This window comes from Bicyclus anynana, chromosome 18, assembly GCF_947172395.1.
Source record: "Bicyclus anynana chromosome 18, ilBicAnyn1.1, whole genome shotgun sequence".
Lineage (NCBI taxonomy): Eukaryota > Metazoa > Arthropoda > Insecta > Lepidoptera > Nymphalidae > Bicyclus > Bicyclus anynana.
The window spans coordinates 7117367-7138902 of record NC_069100.1 but is presented as its reverse complement, the minus strand read 5'-3'; the positions used below and the strand labels follow the sequence as shown (position 1 = coordinate 7138902).

At 35.7% G+C, this 21536-nt stretch overlaps 1 protein-coding gene across 3 annotated transcripts in view; it reads right to left on the bottom strand.

The window, feature by feature from the left end:
* The window catches only part of LOC112055376 (serine/threonine-protein kinase Genghis Khan), a 68291-nt gene that overhangs the window by 24307 nt on the left and 22448 nt on the right, over window positions 1-21536 (bottom strand). The window contains exons 18-35 of one of the 3 annotated variants that reach the window (XM_052887045.1): window positions 21376-21489; window positions 19975-20109; window positions 19216-19338; window positions 17920-18033; window positions 17265-17378; window positions 17004-17108; window positions 16446-16548; window positions 15486-15690; window positions 14567-14685; window positions 9541-9594; window positions 6126-6232; window positions 5043-5093; window positions 3514-3633; window positions 2953-3069; window positions 2215-2385; window positions 1605-1699; window positions 909-1035; window positions 636-776 (exon numbers count right to left, since the gene is read on the bottom strand). In XM_052887045.1, the coding sequence (XP_052743005.1) occupies window positions 636-776; window positions 909-1035; window positions 1605-1699; window positions 2215-2385; window positions 2953-3069; window positions 3514-3633; window positions 5043-5093; window positions 6126-6232; window positions 9541-9594; window positions 14567-14685; window positions 15486-15690; window positions 16446-16548; window positions 17004-17108; window positions 17265-17378; window positions 17920-18033; window positions 19216-19338; window positions 19975-20109; window positions 21376-21489 (2115 nt within the window). The remainder of the gene's footprint in view (window positions 1-635; window positions 777-908; window positions 1036-1604; window positions 1700-2214; window positions 2386-2952; window positions 3070-3513; window positions 3634-5042; window positions 5094-6125; window positions 6233-9540; window positions 9595-14566; window positions 14686-15485; window positions 15691-16445; window positions 16549-17003; window positions 17109-17264; window positions 17379-17919; window positions 18034-19215; window positions 19339-19974; window positions 20110-21375; window positions 21490-21536) is intronic. The other 2 variants (XM_052887043.1, XM_052887044.1) reach the window with 2 other exon arrangements.

Here is a 21536-nt window from a genome sequence, read left to right as displayed (position 1 = left end):
CTCTAAATCAATTTTAAAAAAATCTATTCTCGTTGTTGTTAGATAAATGCTTTTATTCAGTGAATGAATTTTTATACTAATGTAAAATGTTCTTAGACTAATTTAATTTAATTTGCATGCCAGAGATGGTCGAATGCATTTTATTATATTTGTATTTGCATATCAAATTTAATATAAACAATATTAATTTCGTATAGTACATGGAATAAGGGTCCTTAATTTATCGATATCAATTAATAAAAGTTTTAAGGCTTTCTTATAAAATTTAATTCAAATTTTCCAAACATCAAAAACACTGTCGTCCATTTTGTGACGTCACTAACACATTTGATGTACTAAACGTCAAACTAATTGTTAACTATTTTTGTCAAACGCTTCGTTTGAAATATAAACCGACTTTATCGGTAACTGCAAAAATGTCAACACGTATGTTTCGATATAAGCTGTCTTTTCCAAGTCTTTTATCCATGTGTTTTATTGAGCTTGGTCCTTACAGCTACCATTCTGACCAATAATATTAAAGAGCTGATTAAAATCTTACCAGACTGATCAGGTAAATCTTACCAGACTCATCAGGTGTTATTCCAAATCACCAAACCCCAGCACGTAACAAAACATAACAGTTCAGAACTCACACATTTGTCGGGCAAGTTGTTCCTCTTCAGTATCCTGTGCAGTTCGCTCAGCGCCACCACCCACTTGGTTTTCTCCGACTCCGACTCCGCCAGCATCAGAGTGTGGTACCTCTTACCGCCTTCCAGTTGTGACGTAGATATCTATAAGAGTAAAATCACTTTTACGACTATGAACATAAGGTTTATTTTGGATTGACAAGTGTGTAAATACATTTATGAAATGTTCGTTTGCATTAGATTAGTTAATGCGTTTTTATTGAAATAGACCCTTACCCTAAATATACACGGTATGTCTCGTTTGCTCGCATGTATCACATCCGAGTCTTTGACTGAAGTGACGCTGAACTCAGGGTCCCGCATGTCCAGCACTTGACTAACACATACAGATGGAAGAGCGTTTCTGAAAAATACATACAGTTATACATTAACCTTCGCCTTTTTTTTTTTGAAGCAGAAGATTCATTCTTCTTCTACGACTTCAAGTGTTGTAAAATAGACGAATATTAGCATTCCATGGATTCACCGTGTGATCGGTTCGTCGTAAGGCAGAGATAAAAGCTCCAAGCAAGTGGATCTATGAAGCACACCACAACACATCTCAAGAAGAAAGACAAATATCGACCAATAGAGACTGAATTGAGAATCCCATTGCAACGAAAGAGAGAGCGATATTTCCAATTGTGTCACCATTGGTCGGCTTTTGTCTTTATTACGCCTCGAGATATTATGTCGTGGTGCGCATATTAGGCCATCGTCGTGGTGCGATCAAGGGACTACGCGCGTCAACACTCATTTTCACCGTTCATATTTATCTTGGGCTATGAATCCTTTGCAACTCTTAGGATTCATTTTTGAACCCTTCGCTTTACATTTGGTTCAATATTAAAATTCTTTGCGGTGATTCGGTATTTACTACGCGCCCTCTCAGCAAATAATTTTACAAGTAAAAATAACTATTCTCAAGCTCACCTGTCTTGTGATATGTCGTAAAGGAACAATTTGAAGTCGCACACCACGACAAATTGCCGCATCCATCCTTTCTTTACGCCACCTGGCTTAGGTACCTAAAAATGAGATTTATATTTATTTGCGAGTTGACATAATGGTATACTTGTCAGTTAATTAGTTATAAGAGCTACGCCGATTCTAGTAGAGCGTCAGACATGACAAGTTAAGTAGGTTTTAATCCAAAATTTTTCTAAGTTTTCAATTTATGTTACCCGAATTACACCAGCAACCAAATTCTCTAGATCAGAAGACGGTAATACTGTTTGGCGGTATAAATAACCATAGCGGGAGTATTTTACTATTACTAAACTTCATATTTATTACTACTAAAATCAACGAAGATCAGCACAGCGTCCTGATGGAAACAGCCTAATGCTGAGTGACCCTTTTAACATTTCACGCTAGATTGCTTTATGTTCTTTTTTTCTCTATGTGTAATCTCTCTCTCTCTCTCTCCCTACCTGCAGTCGCCTCACGTGTCTTGATTTTAGTGTTTTTTTATGTCATACCAACACGTAGCAACACTCACAAGTAACTTCCGAGATGTCATAAAATTTGAATCGGGCTGTACCTTTACGTAGCCTTCGTAAGCGGTGCCCTGTCCCCGCGCGGGGTCGATGCCGAGCGGGCGGCGCGAGCGCTCGGGCGGCAGCGGGCAGCGCGGCGCCACGCGCCCGCAGCAGCGAGTGTGCACCGCCAGCCCGCACGTCTCGCACACCACGCCTTGCCGCGTTAGACCGATCTGATGACAACACCGTACATTTCAAGAGTTTATGTCGTATGACGCAGGTCAGAAAGCTGGAGAGCATCCTACGTTGCGTTTGCTGGTTCGTTGGTAAGCAAGCGCTCGACTGCAATCACGCCTGATGGTAAGCATTAATGTAGCCTATGGTGAAACGCGCTTGCCACATTGTAGGCGTATAAAGAACGAGGAACTCTTTAGTATGCGTCCAAGGGAGCAAAACTCTCGAAATTTCAAGTTTTCTCAAACAAAACTCGAAACGTGAAAAAATTGTCTGCCACCAATAAAAATGAGGGTAGACGTAAAAAAAAACCCATACGCTAATGGAAACAAAACAAGTCTTGTCCTGCTCACACCTTTATAATTTCACAATCGTGCACTCTTGCAATAATTATGAGGTGCACGCATTATCACTCGGTTTTTTTCCGACCGTGTACATTTTGGTCTCAGATAAAACACATAATAAAGGAACTAAGGACAATAATTAAAGTAGATCAAGCAGTAAAATCGTATTGTAAGATTGTCACTTCAAAAAGTTTTAATAACTATGAGATATAACAGACTTACCATGAGCGAGGTACAATGGTTGCACTTGGTGGGACTGCTGAAGGTTCGCACCAGGAACTGATGCACTTTCTGCTTGCCCGGCACCGCGGGGCCCAGTGTAGGGTCTTGTAGTGAATACTGTACCAAAATATATTTCTATTACTTTTTTAAAATAGAATAGTATTTGCCTAGCCTATAGGCCTCAAATGCGCAGCATGAGATATTTCGTAACGAGAGTGGGGAATGCCCACCTAGGCCCAGGCCTACCTTAACTCAGTAATTTACTGATATCCAAAAATATCTTGTTAATTCTATTTTAATAATGAAATCATTACTTTATCAAAAAAAGTTTGCTACAACGTTTTAAGACATTTTCAATTAGTCCACAACGGGATTCTATTCAAGCAAAGATCGTTGACCATTTTTTCAAGACTTATGATTGATTTTTTTGTAAGTTTTCTTGTTTGTTAAAGTAATATTTAACTATCGAAAATTGTAACTAAGAAATGTAAGTGGAGAGGACATATTGTTTTCACACTTGCGATTTATTGTTACAACATATTAAAAAAAAAAAAAACTAACGGTAGACATCTCGCTGGGCGAGCTCTTGCAGGAGATCGGCGAGGCTGCCCGCCCCTCCATCTCGTCCTGAGACTCAGCCGAGCCGCTGAGTGCCGTCGACTGCTGGGACCCGTACATCATCTGACACATTGAACGGGAATTACAAACACTTATCGAATCGAAAGTTCTAGGTTTTAGAGTCTTGTCCTCTAAAACCTTGAACTTTCGATTCGATAAGTGTACATAATTATATTTTGGTTATTGAATAATCGATTAAAGAAATTTTAAATAAAACTACGCGCGAAGCGAAGGTTTCTACGGAAAGAGATGCATATAGCAGTTGTCGTACATACACAATGTGCTGAAATATCAGGTATAAAAAATATACGGTGAAATTGAGAAACCTCCTCCTTCTTTAAAATCGTTTAAAAATAATTAACATAGACAATGAATAAACTAATTTTACTTTATTTCACTCGCCAGGTAAAGATTCCTTTGTAGTTTAAACTCGGCATACATGTGAATGGTTAGCTTAAATTTAAACTAAGTGATACTTTCTTGCATTTTCCTCGCAATCGTGAGGTGAAAAGTTGTATGTTTCGCACAGCAACATTATAAGTTGCATCTCTTGTCGTTGAATCCCTCGCTTCGCTCGTGTTTCAAATTTAGAATCCTTCGCTTCGTTTGACTTTTACAGCCTAGCATATCAAATAACTTAAAATTCCATATTTTAATATTATTAATAGTTAAATTTAGTTATTTATTATAAGTACAATCGTCACATGCCTTCTACATGCCATTTCTTCACACTATTCACTCTATGGTCATATGTTTTTAATGAGTAGTGCGGAGCATGTTAGATGAAATTAATCAGACTAGTAATAATCATATAATCTATTTAGATTAGACCTAATTGTTTTCTTTATATTTGTAGTCAGTGTCAGTTACATTTGTAGTCAAACATAAGTTTTACAAGTTTAAAACCCGTGAAGTATATATCACTGAAAGATAGTTAGATAATGGTTGAAATTGTTAGCACACAAATGCAAGAAATGCTATTTTAATTTAGTACAGCAACACAAAATAATAATTTGTTAAAAAAAATATATATAAATAACAAGGCTATTGAGCGACGAGCGGGTTTATCCGGTAAAAAAGAACTGACATCGTTATTACTACTAGCAAACCGAATCAGTATTTTAACTACAACCTGATAGATTTTCAATCGAGATCAATCAATGAATAAGTTTTTTTATCCATCCATTCCACCTCTATGTTTTAGTCTACTTTGTTTTTTTTTTCAAGATATGGATACTATAATCTGGTAAATTATTTTGTTTTATATTTTGAGGGGCTACTCTACCTCAACTCACCAACGGAATTGCAGCCGGCTTATTAAAGACTATATATAAAATTCGTTCCTGGCTCGAGGCTCGCTGCTTATCGACAAAGATAAGCATGACATTAATATATTGTATATACACTATCGTATTCCATACATATCGCTCAATAGCCCAATCAAATAAAATAAAAAAAAATGCACAAAATACCTTTGCATTGCAACAATGCTGAACGTTTCTGTAACGGTACTGCGGCGACATCTGCACGTGAATAAGCGACAACTAAACATTAGCGACAACATAAAAAAAGCATAAATAAAATAATGAACATATACGGTCTTATTTATAAACATGGATTAGGATTTAAACCTCAAATTTCATCAAAGCAAAATTAACTTTAAACAGTAGGGATTAGGCTTCATTTTGAAGCAAATTGAGTTTGAGGCTACCTGCCCGCCAGTGCGGAGCGAGGGAGCGTAGCGGAGAAACGGATTAATGCGGAGCGGAGTTCCGTACTGTGTCTGTCCACCGGAACGGAGCGAGGGTGTGGAGCGAACTTGCAGACTATGTTTAATAAATAAATTTTGAATTTAATTTATTTAAACTCGCTCCGTTTCCCTGTTTTACATAAATTTTTAAACTAAGTTGCAAGTCCCTGTCTGCTCAAGAGGAGCGGAATTTTTGTGCAATCCCATTGGTTAATATATTTTCTTCGTTTCTGGGCTCCGCTGCCTCGTTCCGCTTCGGTGGACTGGCAGTCTTAAATGTCAATCCATGTTTATGAATATGGTGAATAGTGTAGATATATAGCAAGTTAAATTATTTAGCAACATTATCCGTACCAATATTATAATTACAAAACATACATACAGCCGAACGTAGAACCTCCTCCTTTTTGGAAGACGGTTAAAAATTATAAATATTATATTTCGGCTGTCGGTTCATGATAGGGCGTTAAAGCTGGAATTTGGTCGGAAGGACCAAAGGAGGTTTGGTTTAATGTTATAGCCATTATTAAGTTTTCACATTTACAAAAAGTAATAATTTATCTTGCACTACACATAAACATAACTACAAAAATAAATAAAAAAATAAAAAAAAAGAAAATTATAGAAGTTCCTTACGAACTTGAAATCGCAAGGTACGAGCTTTTGCTTATGCAAATAGGCATCGTACAAGTACTTCACAGTAAATAAATTTTGAACAATTATTATAATTTACAATGTGCCACTGACCCATAAGTTAGTACACAAAACATAGCTACTCGTATATGTATAAAAAATCAGAATGTACCTTCTGTTCATTGTTCATCGAAGCAACATTGTCGTAATGACGCTCTGTGGGTGCGTCCTTCAGGAATTGCTCCAAATAACTCATTTGTGACGGCGGCCGGTCCAAAACTGAAAAACACAAATTTCATGAAAAAATAGTAATAAAAAAGCATTTTAATAGTATTAGTTAAACCTTAGCATGACAGTTAAAAGGTAAAAAGTATTTTGATGGACAACAAAATATAACAATTGCTACAAACTACTTTAAACAACAACAATCACAGGGTATCTTTGGTATTAATTACATTTTCAACGTTTTAATTAGACAGTTTTTCATACATCGTCAGATAAGGTCGTTAATTTTATTTAAAAATATTGGATTGATGATGAAAAAAAAATTAAATTGAGATCTATCTATTATATACATATTAAGCATATACAAAAAAGAACGGTCATGCTAAGGTTACATTTATAAAGTTATTTTAAAAACATATACATAGGTAATTTAAAACATTGACTGAGGGTTTTGAAGTGAAACTTCAAACTCAGTGGGAAACGGAAAGAAAATATTTCATAAACTATAATTACACTACAAATATTTACAAAATAACATGTGATTCAGCATTTAAAACGACAAACGGTAATTGGAAAATATCCAAAGACTATTAGGATTTTTCCAATTATGGCGAAGGCTTTGAAGTTTTGCCAGAAATCACCACAGAAGTTTCACTTCTTTACCGTCACTCAATGAATAGAAATGTGACGAAATATGTTTTGAGCAATAGCTTTAACAGTAAGTGTGATGTATGTGTAAACAGAGTAAATATACAGATATAAAAAAAAACCACATAAACCAACCCCAACCGAAACCACGTTCACAAAACGTTCACTAAAACAAAACTAACGAGTAAGTATGAATGATTAATGAACGGAAGACTTCGTTGTACAACTTGATCGACATTTCAAAACCAATAACGAATAGAAATGTATTTTTCTGCGGACATAACTGTGAGAAAATTTAAAAACAAAGATAAAAATATCAAAATAACCCCTGGAAATGTCTGACATATTTGGCCTTCATTCGAATCACATGCTTATTATTGTCAGTTTTTGACCGACTTCAGAAAGGAGGGGGTTCTCAACTCAATTGGTACATTGCTATCAAAAAATTAAAAAAGGTCTCCAATGTGCCGTACATATAGAACTTGGTTGGCTTTAAGGTCGTTGTCCGATCTAGTAGCACGCATAAGTCTTCGGTAATAGCTTAATGGGTAAAGACGGGTGTTAGAAGGGACGACAGTGGAATACTCTTTTAGATTTAAACTCCCGCTCCCATATTCATACACACGGGTTAAGATTTAAATCTCAATTTTCTTCAAAATAAAGCAAACCTAATCACTAGTATTAAAAGTTTAACCTTCACTTTACTTTGAAAAAATTTAATCCATGTTTATAAATAAGGCCACCGAAGCTTTAGTTATAAAATCAAAAAATCAAATGAATTGAAACACTTATCTAACACCTGACTTTTAAATTGAACAAAACTAAGGACTAAAACATGCACAGGACGTTTACAACCAACCATAGACAAACTAAACCCTTCCCACGAACATTAAAGTCAAGCACGCAACGATGCGTGCGCAGTTACGTACGCGTGCGTTTACGGCTGCGACCAGCTAATTTACTGCGTACAAAAAATTCAATTTCAAATTATTGCGCCTATGATTTGTAGGATTTAGAACGAAAGCATTGGTGGTGAATTTTTATTTTAACAAATTAAATTTGATAAATTCCACCGCTAAAAGGTCGGTCTCAAATCCAAGACTTAGGATACTGTATAATATACTTCTACAAACAATTTTTAATTAGTATTGGCGTTGTAACAATCGCATGCGCATTGGCTACACGTATGGTACAAGATTAAACGCAACTGTAAACGCATCAGTGCGCTCCAACCTTAACAATAAACCGAAGTATGATAATTGCAAGCTATAGAGTATAGAACCACTAGTAACGTCAAATTAAAATGTAATTTATGGTCCTCGTTTTAAAGTCGTATATTGCTCAAATGATTGTATTCAGCAGCTTTAGCTTTAGTATGTGCAAATTTGAACTCAAAGCAATGTAGTTTGAATCTATTTTACTATAACCGTTTTAAAATGATACTCCGGAAGCTCGCAAATCTCACACTAAAATTAACACTCACACAACGACATAATATACTCCGTTCGTCATGTTACTTCCTATTTGACAGTCGGATGCCTGCTTAATTATTTGTTTTGACAATGTCCCAAAGTTTTCAATTTTTACTTTTAATCTGCCGGTATAATAAATAAAATGAAATATTAATGGACTTATAGGAGACATAAGACTTTTTGTCACTAAGAAAATAACATATCGGAGTGCACGGAGGAAATACAAGCCTAAAAAGGTTTCGTAATATTAATATAATTATTTTTCCGTTATAAAGTAATATGAATGTATACATTAATTCTAATTAATACAATAGTCAGTTGTGCGAATGTTGAGAAAATTTAACAAAAAAGGTATGGTTGACAAAATAAATATGATTAGTCAAAACCGGTGTGCCTATACAAACAAGTGTTAAAGAAAACCAGATCGCTTAGCGCGTTATATGCCGTGCATGAATTGTGTTTTGTTTTATTAAATAATTTTATTTTTATTTTTTATTTAACCTTATAAAAATCAAAACTTATGAAACGTGTCATATTTTTTTTATATTCTCAATTTCTTGTCACATCCATTCCACGGCTAAAAAGCTCAAGCAAAAGCGAAGCGATTTACAAAAAAGGGTAGTCTTTTCCAAAATGTACTATTTTTTCCGAATATTTTATTTAACACTATCACTGTTTTGGGGTCAAGTTACAATAAAATTAAAAAAACATATTATATCCATATTTTATGAAAACAAATATGTAATAACACTCTTAACAACAACATACACTGTCAAATAGCATTTCTAAAAATAACATTAGTAAAAAAAAATTCCGAGACCCACAAAACAGCGATATCGAAAATTAAAAATTAATAATTTTGCTTTGACACTTGCTCGTAAGTACTTACAATGGAAAGATCGAGGATAAAAACTAGGTACAAAGGTATATTAACTAATTAATACGCAGCACAAAGACAGGAAAATCCACGAAAACCTTTTGATTAAATTATGGGCAATATTTGCTGGTGTATTATTAAAAATAAAAAACGGTCAGCTTTTTAGTGATGGGATGATCCAAAAAATACAAGGTCGATATTATAAAGAATGTGTATAGAAATTCTAATCTCTTATGACTCTTGAACACCAACAAATACATAATAAAAAACGGAGGCAAAGGACAAGACAATCACATACGAGGTCTACTTCTAAAGAGGACGTATTATGGACAAAACTTCTATGTATTATAATAAAATTCACGAACCATTCTCTTCTTTACCACTCCAGTAGCTCGATGATTTGGCAGAACCTTGCCTCGCTGCTTGCACACAACTTACAACCTTAATTACGTTGAAATCATCTCTATTTATTTTTACTAGATATTAGTAACACTTCTAAACAATATTTATAATGTAATGCAATAAATACACAAATAATACAACTCTACATTCTACTATGTCTTCTCGTATTTTTACAAGTTTGGTCTCGATAGGATACAAAATTCGTGTATTTATTTTGTTCATCACTCACGAATAAAAAAATTAAATACGTATACGTGGATTGTATAAGAAATAATGCGGCGTGTACCTACAAGCAAAACACCCACGCCCCGAATTTATATAATAGGTTTGGTGTTAATCTAATGACATGAAGAAGTAACAATTGGTGTTAAAACTGTTCAAGCTGCATAATGAAACTGAACAAGAGTGAACTCTTATCGCGAATTATTCGTTGTATCTTTTATACGAATTCCCACAATATAATATTTTTTTTAAAAGATACTTCTGGAAGCTACTTCATTTGAATTTTTACAATTTCATCTTTTGTGACAGCCTAGCTTTCATGAGTGATGAATGATGATGCAGTTAAAAAAACGAAAATAATGAAATAAGGATGGTAAACATCTAACTTCTGAAATAGTATAACTATTTTCTATTTTAAGTTTCATATTTATTTTATTATAATTTGATTGAAGGTGTTTACACTTTTAAAATTTACGGGGCTTTACGGAATAAGTAGCGACAAATAGATCAGGTACTATTTAAAGGCATACGAGCAGGCACAATACGCTTGTGAACATGGCTCGTATTGTTAAAAATATTTAAAAATTTTAATTTAAAAACAAAACTTGATAGATTCGTCAAGTTTTTTTTTTAAATTTGTAAATAAATAATCGTGATTCTTTTATAAAAGCAATAATTATGCAAATTACACTTCTATCGATAATCGATATAACATTCCTAACGCCCATAACACTAAAAAGATCTGTCAAATAGAAAATAGTCAACACGGTCGTAGTGTTATACCACAGAAAGGTGTAGAATAAAAAAATAAATCAATAACAAGAGAAAAGAACAAATTTTAATACCGTTAAATATGTACATTCAGTAGTGTACTGTACATAAATACAATGCCTCAAACAAATACATCTGCGCATACCACCAGAACGACAGTGGGTCTAAAAATTACATATTTACTAAACTACTATTTGTGACTAAAATTATTCTTGAAACTGTTTTATTCTTGGAAGAAAAAAAACATTCGTTCAGGGGAAAATCCCAATTTCCCCTATAATTTGTTACATAACCTTATTGGAAATCTGTTTTTTATCCACATACAAACAAAGATTTGACAATAGACAAGAATTTGCTTTTTGTTATTACTTTAAACTCACTCGATAGCTATCAAGTGATTAGCACATGGTCACTTCTTTGACATTTTTAGTTCAGAACATAAGATCTAGGAGGAAGAAGAAACTCCTCCTACTTCACTGGAGGAAGAAGAAAAAACGAAGCCGATCTAGCAGTATACACACAGAAGCATTTGATTTAAAATATAACATAAATCAACCTAAATGCAGATGTAAATGTAACTTAAATCTCTAAAAAAAAATGTTTTTTAAAGAAACGTATTTTTTTCCAACACAATAAAAATTTAATTTTTTATTATTTTATTATTGTCTGTCAATATTTTTTTTAAATATAAAAATTTATATCGAAAAAGATATAAACAAGCTCTAACTTAACTCTAATGAAAAATCAAAATTATTGTAATTGAAATATGAATAGCATGCAAGCATTAATTTTTATAAAGGCATCTTGTACTTTTACTAAAACTTATCTTAATTTGCTATTTTTCGCGACATTCTTATAATTTCATGTTGGTACTGTATGCTTTTGATTTTATGATTAATTAATGTTTTTGATAAATAAAATTAAGTCTTTATTGTGTTAGAAAATATAAATATCAGAACAGTAAAATAAATACTTAAAATGCACTGAGATTCTAAAACTGATCTACGGTGAACTTAAACTTAATAAAAAACAAATATCATGCTGTCACTTTTTATTTGGACAATGTTTTAATCGCATAATTTCTAAATTCATTAAACGAAAATAAATTTAGGCAATAAATAAATCAATGTAAACCGATAAAAAATTAAAATTAATATAAAAAAAAAACATTGACTAGTTCAAATGGTGGTAGAGTAAGGTAAAAATAAAATTACATCATAATAATATGCTTAAGTCATCATATCTTTGGTAAAAATATAGACGAGAATCAAAGACTAGAAAGATTCTTGACTTGAGTTTCTTGCATAGACAGTGCAACACTAGTTGGCTTAGTTTTTATGTTAATCAGTCAACTAGCCCTTGCCAAAGCAAGATGTGATCAACTAGTTGCGGAACAAATTCAAAAATCATTTATTTTTAAGTGAAACTTTTACGGCCTTATTTATAAACATGGATTAGGATTTAAAAGGTTCAAAGTCACTCAGAAGGTGATGGAGCGAGTTATGTTTGAAGTTACACTGCGTGATCGAATCAATGAAATGAGGAGATCCGTAGAAAAACCAAAGTCACTGACATAGCTCAGTTCGAAGAGCCGACCCCGCATCGCAAAGCGCAGTGTTGGTAGAACCCCCTATAGGAGGACCGAGGGCATTAAATGGGTTGCAGGGAGCCGCTGGATGCTGGCGGCTCGAGACCGTTTTGTCCATTCTAGAGGCCTATGTTCAGCAGTGGATGTCCATCGGCTGGTAGTGATGATGATAGTGAACTTTTAAACAGTAGTGATTAGGTTCACTTTACTTTGTTGAGGTTAAATCTCAATCCATGTTTAAGAGAATATAGGTTCGTTAGTTTAAATATGGCCCTCAATTACTATTCAACTATGTATTTTCATATTATAATAGTACCAAGTGCCTCACTAACATATGCATGTAAAAATACTGTAGACTCTACCGTCAGATTTACGAGTAAGAAGACTCTATCTTTCTTGATCTTAGTACAGAGTCATTGAAGTAAAATATTGTTCCGATGTGCTTGGTAATGATGAGCTTGTAAAAATGCACGAAAATACGATTCGGACATTATCCTAAACAGATAATTTTCATTTCACCCTCTCGTTATTTTCGAAAATAATTATTTTATAATAATTATTGTCCCTTTTTAAATGTTTTACTATGTATACTATAGATAAACGAACGAATATCATATTATATATATGTCATACAAATTATTTTACTTACGACAAATATTGTCATAAGTAAGGTGCATAAACAGAAGTATATTTTTATAACTAACACGTCATTCAAACCAGCACAGGGCTCATTTATAAATGTTTTTAACGAGTGACGGGGATCATCCGTAAAATTGGTGATAAACCAATATGGCTACACCCCATATGCATGACGTCACGCCCAAAAACAAAGGTATGTACGGCCTTAACCACCACTGAACTGTCATTAAAAAGTAACAGCACAATTACATGTACATGAAATTAATAAATTATGCAACAATGCGTCGTACGCAAAAATATAGGAAAAAAATGCCACAAATAATACAAAAGGTTTACATCACGTAAATGCAAAAAATGGCCCCATAGACAACAATTGGTTTTTATTTTTAATTTAAAATATTTTTAAATTTGGCACAGCGTTGGCAATCGAATCACAGTTCCAATTTTAAATTTTTCACAGACAAACAATTGAATACACCACACAGTTTTTAGAGTCCATAATGTGAGGCATAGACCAAGTTATTTTCGTTTTTTTCGTCGCGGACGACGTTGGACTTTGTCGGTGGATCCAACATTTCATTTGAGTCATAGGTGGTTGGTGCCCAACGGTTATACATTTATGGATGGGGATTGTGCGGTAACATGTAACGAAAACAAAAAGAAAAGGTGCACTAAATAAACATAATAATATTATAATTTATCTATATATAAAATTATGTGCTGAAAAAAGATAAATTACACAAATAATATAATATAGAAATAAAAATTAAATACATTCTGAAATTTTATCAATCCTCTTTAGTGCTCATAGTTTAAGTACCAAATAAAAACACCGATAATTGCATGTGCACTTAGAAACATATCAAAAATATTTTCATTGAATTTCTAACGTAAGAGATTCAACTATTATTATGATCAATTGAATACGTATCAAACCTTTAAGGTGTGCGTACTTTAATTAAAATCAACATGGCATCCGGAAAATACGCCACAAAATTTTGGTTTGAGATTATTTTTTAATCAATTCGAGATCTGACCCAAACTTGTGGAGGATAGAAGTAAGGAGAAATGTCTCATTTGGAGGACAATTTCAAAAAGTACTCCATTATAAGCTACTAGCTGACGCCGCGTGGTTTCATCCGCATGGTTCCCGTTCCCGTACCAAATACGGGGATAATATATAGCCTATGGCCTTTCTCGATAAATGGGCTATCTAACACTGAAAGAATTTTTTTAAATCGAACCAGTAGTTTGTGAGATTAGCGCCTTTAAACAAACAAACTCTTCAGCTTTATAATATTAGTATAGACAAATAATAATAAATCCCTAAAATACCCTCCAGAATGGAGCTAGTAGTTTAGGCATCAAGGAATATATATTATAGTTGAAGCCGGAATAAACTGTAAAGTTATAAATTTTAAGATGACTCTGATAAATGATAGCATAGTACAAAAAAATCTCAATTACTAAAGAATTTTGTAAAAATCTCCGGAGAGACCCCGAGTTCTAGGGTTATCTGGCACATTTCCAATAAAACCTACTTTATATTTATTTACTTTTACGTTTTTATTTATTTACTCATTTGCTACCATTCTAATTTATCGTAAACCGCGACAGTTCTCCTTCCGTCTACCCTCCGCACTAACGATGCGTGCTTGCGTGCACGTATCCGCGTATATGCGAGTGCGTGCTTGCGTGCACGTATCCGCGTGCGGGTGCGTGCTTGCGTGCACGTGTCCGCGTATATGCGGGTGCGCGCGCATACTCACAGGAGTTCGACGGTTGGTGCGGCTGGTCCAACTTCGCCTGGATGTCGCGGATGTGCTGCTCCTTGCGCTTCATGTCGTGCGCCAACGAGTCCAGCCGCTGCCGGGTCTCTAACAGCTCCCTGGCACCAATCAAATTTAATTTAAAATATTTAATATAATACATTGAAATCCCTTCAAGGCCATAATGAATAGACAAGCTTGTCTCAGGTTAGACCTCACCATTGCTTCCTACAATAACATACCATATCAGGTATGTTATTGTAATCAAGCGCGAGCGTACATTACAAAAAAAATATAGTTGTTTATTTCAAGTGGAATCTATTTCTAGTGAAGTATAAGTTGTTAAAAATGCAGAAACTATAAAAAAAAAACCTACAAGAAATTCGGCAGTAGATCTTTATGTTAATATTTACCATAATTTATTAATGGGACAAAAAGTGGAATCTATTTTTTCCACGCGTATTGGTAGTGCCAGACTATTATCAGCTAAATAAACCCCATCCTACCTTCAGAACGATGGTGTACCTGTGATACAACAGCCGCAGTCTGTTTCACTTTCCGGGTCCCCCTTCATTTTCACTTTTCAGAAAATTCATATTTAAGTCCCATTTCTTACTGCATTCCAACATTATATGACATTTGAGTGAATTATTCTTGTAACCGTGATTTCCTTTCTTTTTCGTTAAAATGCAGACAGTAGAACATAGTGTGTTCGGCAAAGTCATTGGGGTCCATACAGTATGTACATACATTTATCGCAATTTCTTTACATATTTTTTATTCTTTACAAGTTAGCCCTTGACTACAAACTCACCTGATAGTGAGTCACTACACAACATCGTAAAGTCTTTGCCGGTAGGGTGGTAACTAGCCACGGCCGAAGCCTCCCACCAGCCACCCCTCACTCACTCCCACTCACCTCTGGCTGGCCAGCAGCTCGGCGCGCGTCCTGCTCAGCTCCTCGCCGACCGCCTGCTTGGCCTGCACCTCGGACTGCAGCGAGTTCTGCAGCGTGAGCAGCTCCATCTTGTCCACCTTCTGCGAGCGCCGGTCGCGCCAGCCGCCCGTGCCGCTGCTGACCGCGGGCGGGGACGATGGCGGCCCAAATGTACGCGTGACGCTTGCTGTGGGCGAGAATTTATATCCATTAAATAGTCAATACTCAATATTCATTTATAACAATTAACACACAAGCACTATCGAAATGTCAGTTATTAATATTATAAAATACTGGTAATAATTAGTCGAAAACTTAAAATTTAATTTACGAGGGTTCCAAAGGTGGCTTGGTCCGAGAAGAGCCCACAAACTCAGCCAGGGTTTTCTTTTTTTTAGTTTATCACCATTTAACAATAAAAAACGAGTGTGCTTTAGACCCTCAGATCAAATTGCCTGCCTCATTAGACGTTACCCCTCTATCAAAAGTATAAGATCATGATCTAACGTCTTTGTACAAACCCGGGTGTGCGGAACATCGCAAGCGTGTCCGCGCATGTACTAGCAGTCTTGTTTTGTTCTGTGACAAAAGGAATATTTAATTTTTCACTAAATATTAAACTGCCATTAAGGCCACGCCTCTGGGTACGCTGGTTTCAATATAAAGAATTGGCACTTTATAAATCTAGTTACCTCTTATATATGTGATTAATACCTATAATACTGTTGCAATTCTTGGGAGTTAATGAATATTATTTCAAAACAACTAAAGTAAATTAGTAAATTTGTATAATCAAAAATAGTTAAAAAAATATATTTTCTTTTATTCCAGCTAGGCTAGACTGATCCTGGGCTCCATACAATTTTGGACCATCTCCTTTCGCATAAAACATGAAATTTCCCTGGACCACGCGGACGAGAACTCAATGAAACAAATACCCACCATGCTTGATATAGTCCAACTCCTCAGTCATCTTAGTGGCGAGCGCCTGCAGGTACCCGCGAGCTTCCTTCTCGTCCGCCACCCATCGGATTATGTCTGCTATCTGTAACAGAGACCAAACACATCATCTAGTTCAATTGTCTAGTTTGTTATCGCCGTTTAGTGTTGGAAATAGTAGTCTGTGACGGATATGACGTCGCTCGATCTCGTGTTGGCTTCAGTGTGCTCGTGGCGTTCGAGCCGTCCACATCTCTTGTTGTGTTATTCTTTATGGGTTACTTGGGATAGTCGGGGAGAGTGACTTCAGTGGAAAAGGGGAGTGTTTGATATCAGTCAATGGATCCTTTAACCCTACACACATCGTTCACAAGTACGTGACTCCACTCAAGGTCATTCTCTGCCATTCTAGGGACTTAATAATATACTAAATAAGTTATCCTGACAAGTGTTGTGAAATATAACCTTTGTTCGACAATAGTTTTCTTATATTTGTAATCACTTTTGAGTCCTATTATAAGTTGAGAGTATAGTGAGTCTTAAATAGTTCATAGTCCGTACCTGAGTCTCCCAGTGTTGCATTGAGTCTCGCTTAGCTCGCAACTCCTCTAACTCCATTTCAAACTGCCGCCTCTCTGACTGCCATCTCCTACCATTTTCTGCCATCTAATCAAGAAGATTTATTTAAAATATTTATTTATCATCAACTTAGTGTTACAACCGAAATATAAATAGCCGACCTGTTTGGCCTTAACTTATAAAACTGTATAATACTTAAGGAATGTTTGTTTTTTCTTTAAGCTAAAATACATAAACACTTACAGCATCCAGATCTTTGGCAAGTTTTCTGTTCTCGTTGATGAGCATCTGTTTATCCTCGCTGTCGTTGAGTTGCTCCAAGCGGCGGTTTTCCAGTTTCTCCTTTGAGGTTTGCAACTGAAATTAAAATTAAAAATTTTTAGGGTTCCGTTCCTTAAAAAGTAAAACGGAAACCTTATAAGATCACTTTATTTATTTTGGGCATGCGTGGAGGTATCAAGTTGAAATTTAAACCCATTTATACTCAGTCCCATGAATATGTGAAAAATCAAGCTTGTAATTTTACGTAAAAAAATAATGCAAGCAAAACAAAAAACGCATTTTTCGACCTAGAACTATGAAATTAGGCATAGAACATTGTTATAGACCTAGTACTAGAAAAAATCTCAAACTATACATTTGTAATAAAATATTAAAAAACAGGGTATATTGTGTTTGAAGGTGAATTTCGGAAAAAGCTAGGCAAAAACTGCGCAATGCGATTCGTGAACTATTAATAATGATCCTACGGAACGGTGTGTCTAGTGGCAGTTTTCAATGTTTTCATACTGTGACTATCGCGTAACCGTAAACGCGAATTTCTAAAGAATTGAAACAGTTGTGCAGTAGTGCCACTAGATGGCGCTGTTTTCTTTTTATATTTAGAACGCTGCGGTACCTCTCTGTTGAGCCGCGAGCGCAGCGCGTCGCCCTCGTGCATCTGGTCGCGCAGCGCCGCCAGCTCGGCCGCGTAGCGCGCCTGCTGCTGCGCCAGCGACTCCGCGTACTGGCTCTGCGCAACAACACTTTACTGCACCTCTTTCTTTTTTTTTTAAAAAAAAAAGAATATTTGCCATATCTTTTTTTTTAATATGACCAATATTCCCATTCGCCTCCAATTATTCTGGAAAGACTGTATGATGAGTGGGTACGATAATAGACCAACGAGCGGGGATCGAATCACCACCACTCGGTGATGAGTCCGACCACTCTTACCGTTGAGCTATTGAGGCTAGACCTCTGTTCACACACAATCTATACTACAGCCTTTCTTGTTGAGTACTGTTTACCAACAAAGAAATTAGAAATGAAGATAGAAAACGCATGTCATTTCATAACTCATTTATTTTAAATTATGTATGGTTTGTTTATAAAAGATATTAAACATATCTAATGGTTGTAAGCTTATTAATCAAATTTTTTTTCATTAATTTAAGACCAAGTTAATTATAATTATTATTGGGTGTGAAATTACTAGTGATCAACACCCTCATTTTTAATTTCTTTGTTGGTAAACAGTACTTATCAATAAAGGCTGTAGTATACCTATATCTATACTGTAACAGCAGGCTAATTCACTAACCTTTACATATGTTAGTTGACTTTAAATAAATTGAGATTGAAGAACCTTTCGTGGAAATCATACATGGATGACATTTCTCAGTTGATTTGATGTTTATTTCAATAGGTTGTTAATAAAGACTAAATTAGTGAATAGGCCAGCAGGTTCACTCTATATATTGACAATGTTTTGAATTATTGTACGGGTACTATACAAACTATGAGACGACACGAGCGACGTCCGCATTCGCAGCGCACTCGAGTGTAGTCTATTTGAATATTATTTTTAACCGACTTACAAAAAGCAGGAGGTTCTACGTTCGGCTGTATGTATGTTTTATTCCTGAATTATTTGAAAATGTGATATTTCCTAAAATATTCATTAAAAGCAAATATTGTGCTCGTTTGGATAAAGATTTATATAATTTTATGAAAACCTTAATTTTGGCTACATTTTTCATTGATGTTCCGTCCCTATTTGTCATACATGATGTTATTAGCCTATGTCACTCCTTGATTATGTAGCTTTCTATGGATGAAAAAAAATTTTAAAATCGGTCTAGTACTTTTCAAGATTTGTTACATACAAAAGTACAAATCTTTCCTCTTTATAGTATTGGTGTAGATACTGCACCTCCAGCGCCTCGATGTCCGCCTGCAGCTTGGCGACGTCAGCGGCCGCGGAGCCCGCCCCGCCGGCCGCCTCCACCGCCTCAACGCGTTGCAGACGCAGACTCTCCTCTCTCAACTTGCGCTCCTGTCGAGCACGCAATGAAACAAATGTACGCTGTCACCACAAATTAAAGCGCTATCTATGAGCCTCAGGCATAACTGCATCGCAATAGGTTCTTGAAAGGGATCCCATCACCCCCCCAAACAGGAGAAAACCGCGGCCACCATGGACTTGACATCCTTCGTCCGGGTGAAGCGCTGATGGCTGGTGTGGCGTGGAAGTAGGGCAGCTATCAAATCAAATCAAATCAAAATTCATTTATTTCAATTAGGCTTAGTTTACAAGCACTTTTGAAAAGTCAGGTATATGTCAAAATTTAATTTAATCTAATGGTAGTAATAATAGACGAAAATTAAAATTAAAGTTACGAGGGTTCCAAACGCGCCTTGGTTCGAGAAGAGCCCACAACAAAGTCAGCCAAGGTTTATTTTTTGTTATTTTTTTTTCATCCAAGCAGGGATGGCTCGACGCAGCCCCGACGCAGGATGGGAAAAATCGCACCGCGCGGGGCCATTAGAGCTGATGCAACACCAAACCCTTAGGCCGATTAGGCCTCAGCCCCTGGAGGGGTTGGAACAGAATACCGAGAGAGAGAGAGAGAGAGAGAAAGGAAGAGAGGAGTACTTAAACTGAGTATTCATCGTTGATGTATGTATTCACCTTAGCGCCTTCAGAGATGGCAGTGTCCAGTCTCGCCTCCAAATCCCTCCGCGACTTATCAGCGCGTCGGATGTCTTGTCGCAGCCCGTCGATCTTCGCCATAGCCACTTCTAGCTCCTCTTCCTTGTCACGGACCTGTTTAGGACAATTTGAATCACTTTGTTTCACACTTTTTTAATGTTTTCCTATCACTTAATAAATGGTGCTACATCGTGCACGAATAAAGTTGTGCTGGGATGGCCGTGTTGGTCGACGCACTAGGTGGACTGAAGATATCAAGTGGGTTGCAGGTTGCTGGATGCAGATGGCTCAAAACCATGTTGTTTGGGAGTCACTAAGAGGCCTATGTCTAGCTGTGGACGTCAATCAAATTCAAATTCAAAATTCTTTTATTTCAGTAAGGCTTAGTTTACAAGCACTTTTGAAAGGTCAGGTATATGTCAAAATTTAATTTAATCTAATGGTGGTAATAATAGACGAAAACTTAAAATTAAAGTTACGAGGGTTCCAAACGCGCCTTGGTCCGAGAAGAGCCCACAACAAACTCAGCCAAGGTTTATTTTTTTTGTTTACCACCATTCTACAAATTTATATAACTCGGTTGATAACTCAGACCTTCTATTGAACTTGTATCATACTCAAATTTACCAACATAATTGTCTGTCTTTTTTTTAAGAGGACGAGGTAAACTTACACATAGTAAATATTTAACAGTAATAAATATATCAAATATCACTACTTACACAGACACAGAATATATTTATTGGTGTAAAATATTTTCGATGTGTGAGTTTGTCCCCTTCAAGAAACGACAGAAAATTTTGTTGCAGAATTTGGGTGTGATGCATCTCCATATCTGATGGGGATGATGACTAGGTTTGAATATATTGATTTTTATGATACGTTCGGGTAAATAGGATCAATGTTAACTAATTTATACATAAAAAGCAAAGATTGTCTGGATATTTGCAAAATAAATGAGATTATAAAATTTCGAAATCTATTAAAAATCTTTTATCGTAATTAGATGAAAATTCATACAGTTTTAGCTTCCTTACATTTATTGTGACATTTTTTCATATTTGAACTATAAACATAAACGCACAAATAACAAAGATATTAGTTATTTTGTTTAAACGCACATACAAATCTAACGATCATTACATTACCTACGACGTCATTAGTTCGTGCCATTTTGTATGGGGCGTTTTTCAGGGATCCGCGGCAGCGCCGCATATGAGACTATTTAAATCCCTGTAGCTCCGAAAGTAATGATCGCAGATACTCTGTTCCTTTTACAAAATTGCTTTACTATTAGCGTACTCTTAATTTATAAACTAATTAAAAAAACTGTCATCATCCCTTTTCCTCTATGTAAGGAATATTTGAAATGTGACCCACCTGCCGCGACAGTTTCTGCTTCTGCTGCCTCAGCTCGGACAGCTTGTCGGTCACCTCGTTGTACTCCGTCATGGCGAGTTTACGCTGCGACACGGCGTCCTTTAGTTCTTTGTCCTACGACCGAGTGACACACTTTGTTAGTCACAAACATGAGAGCCCTG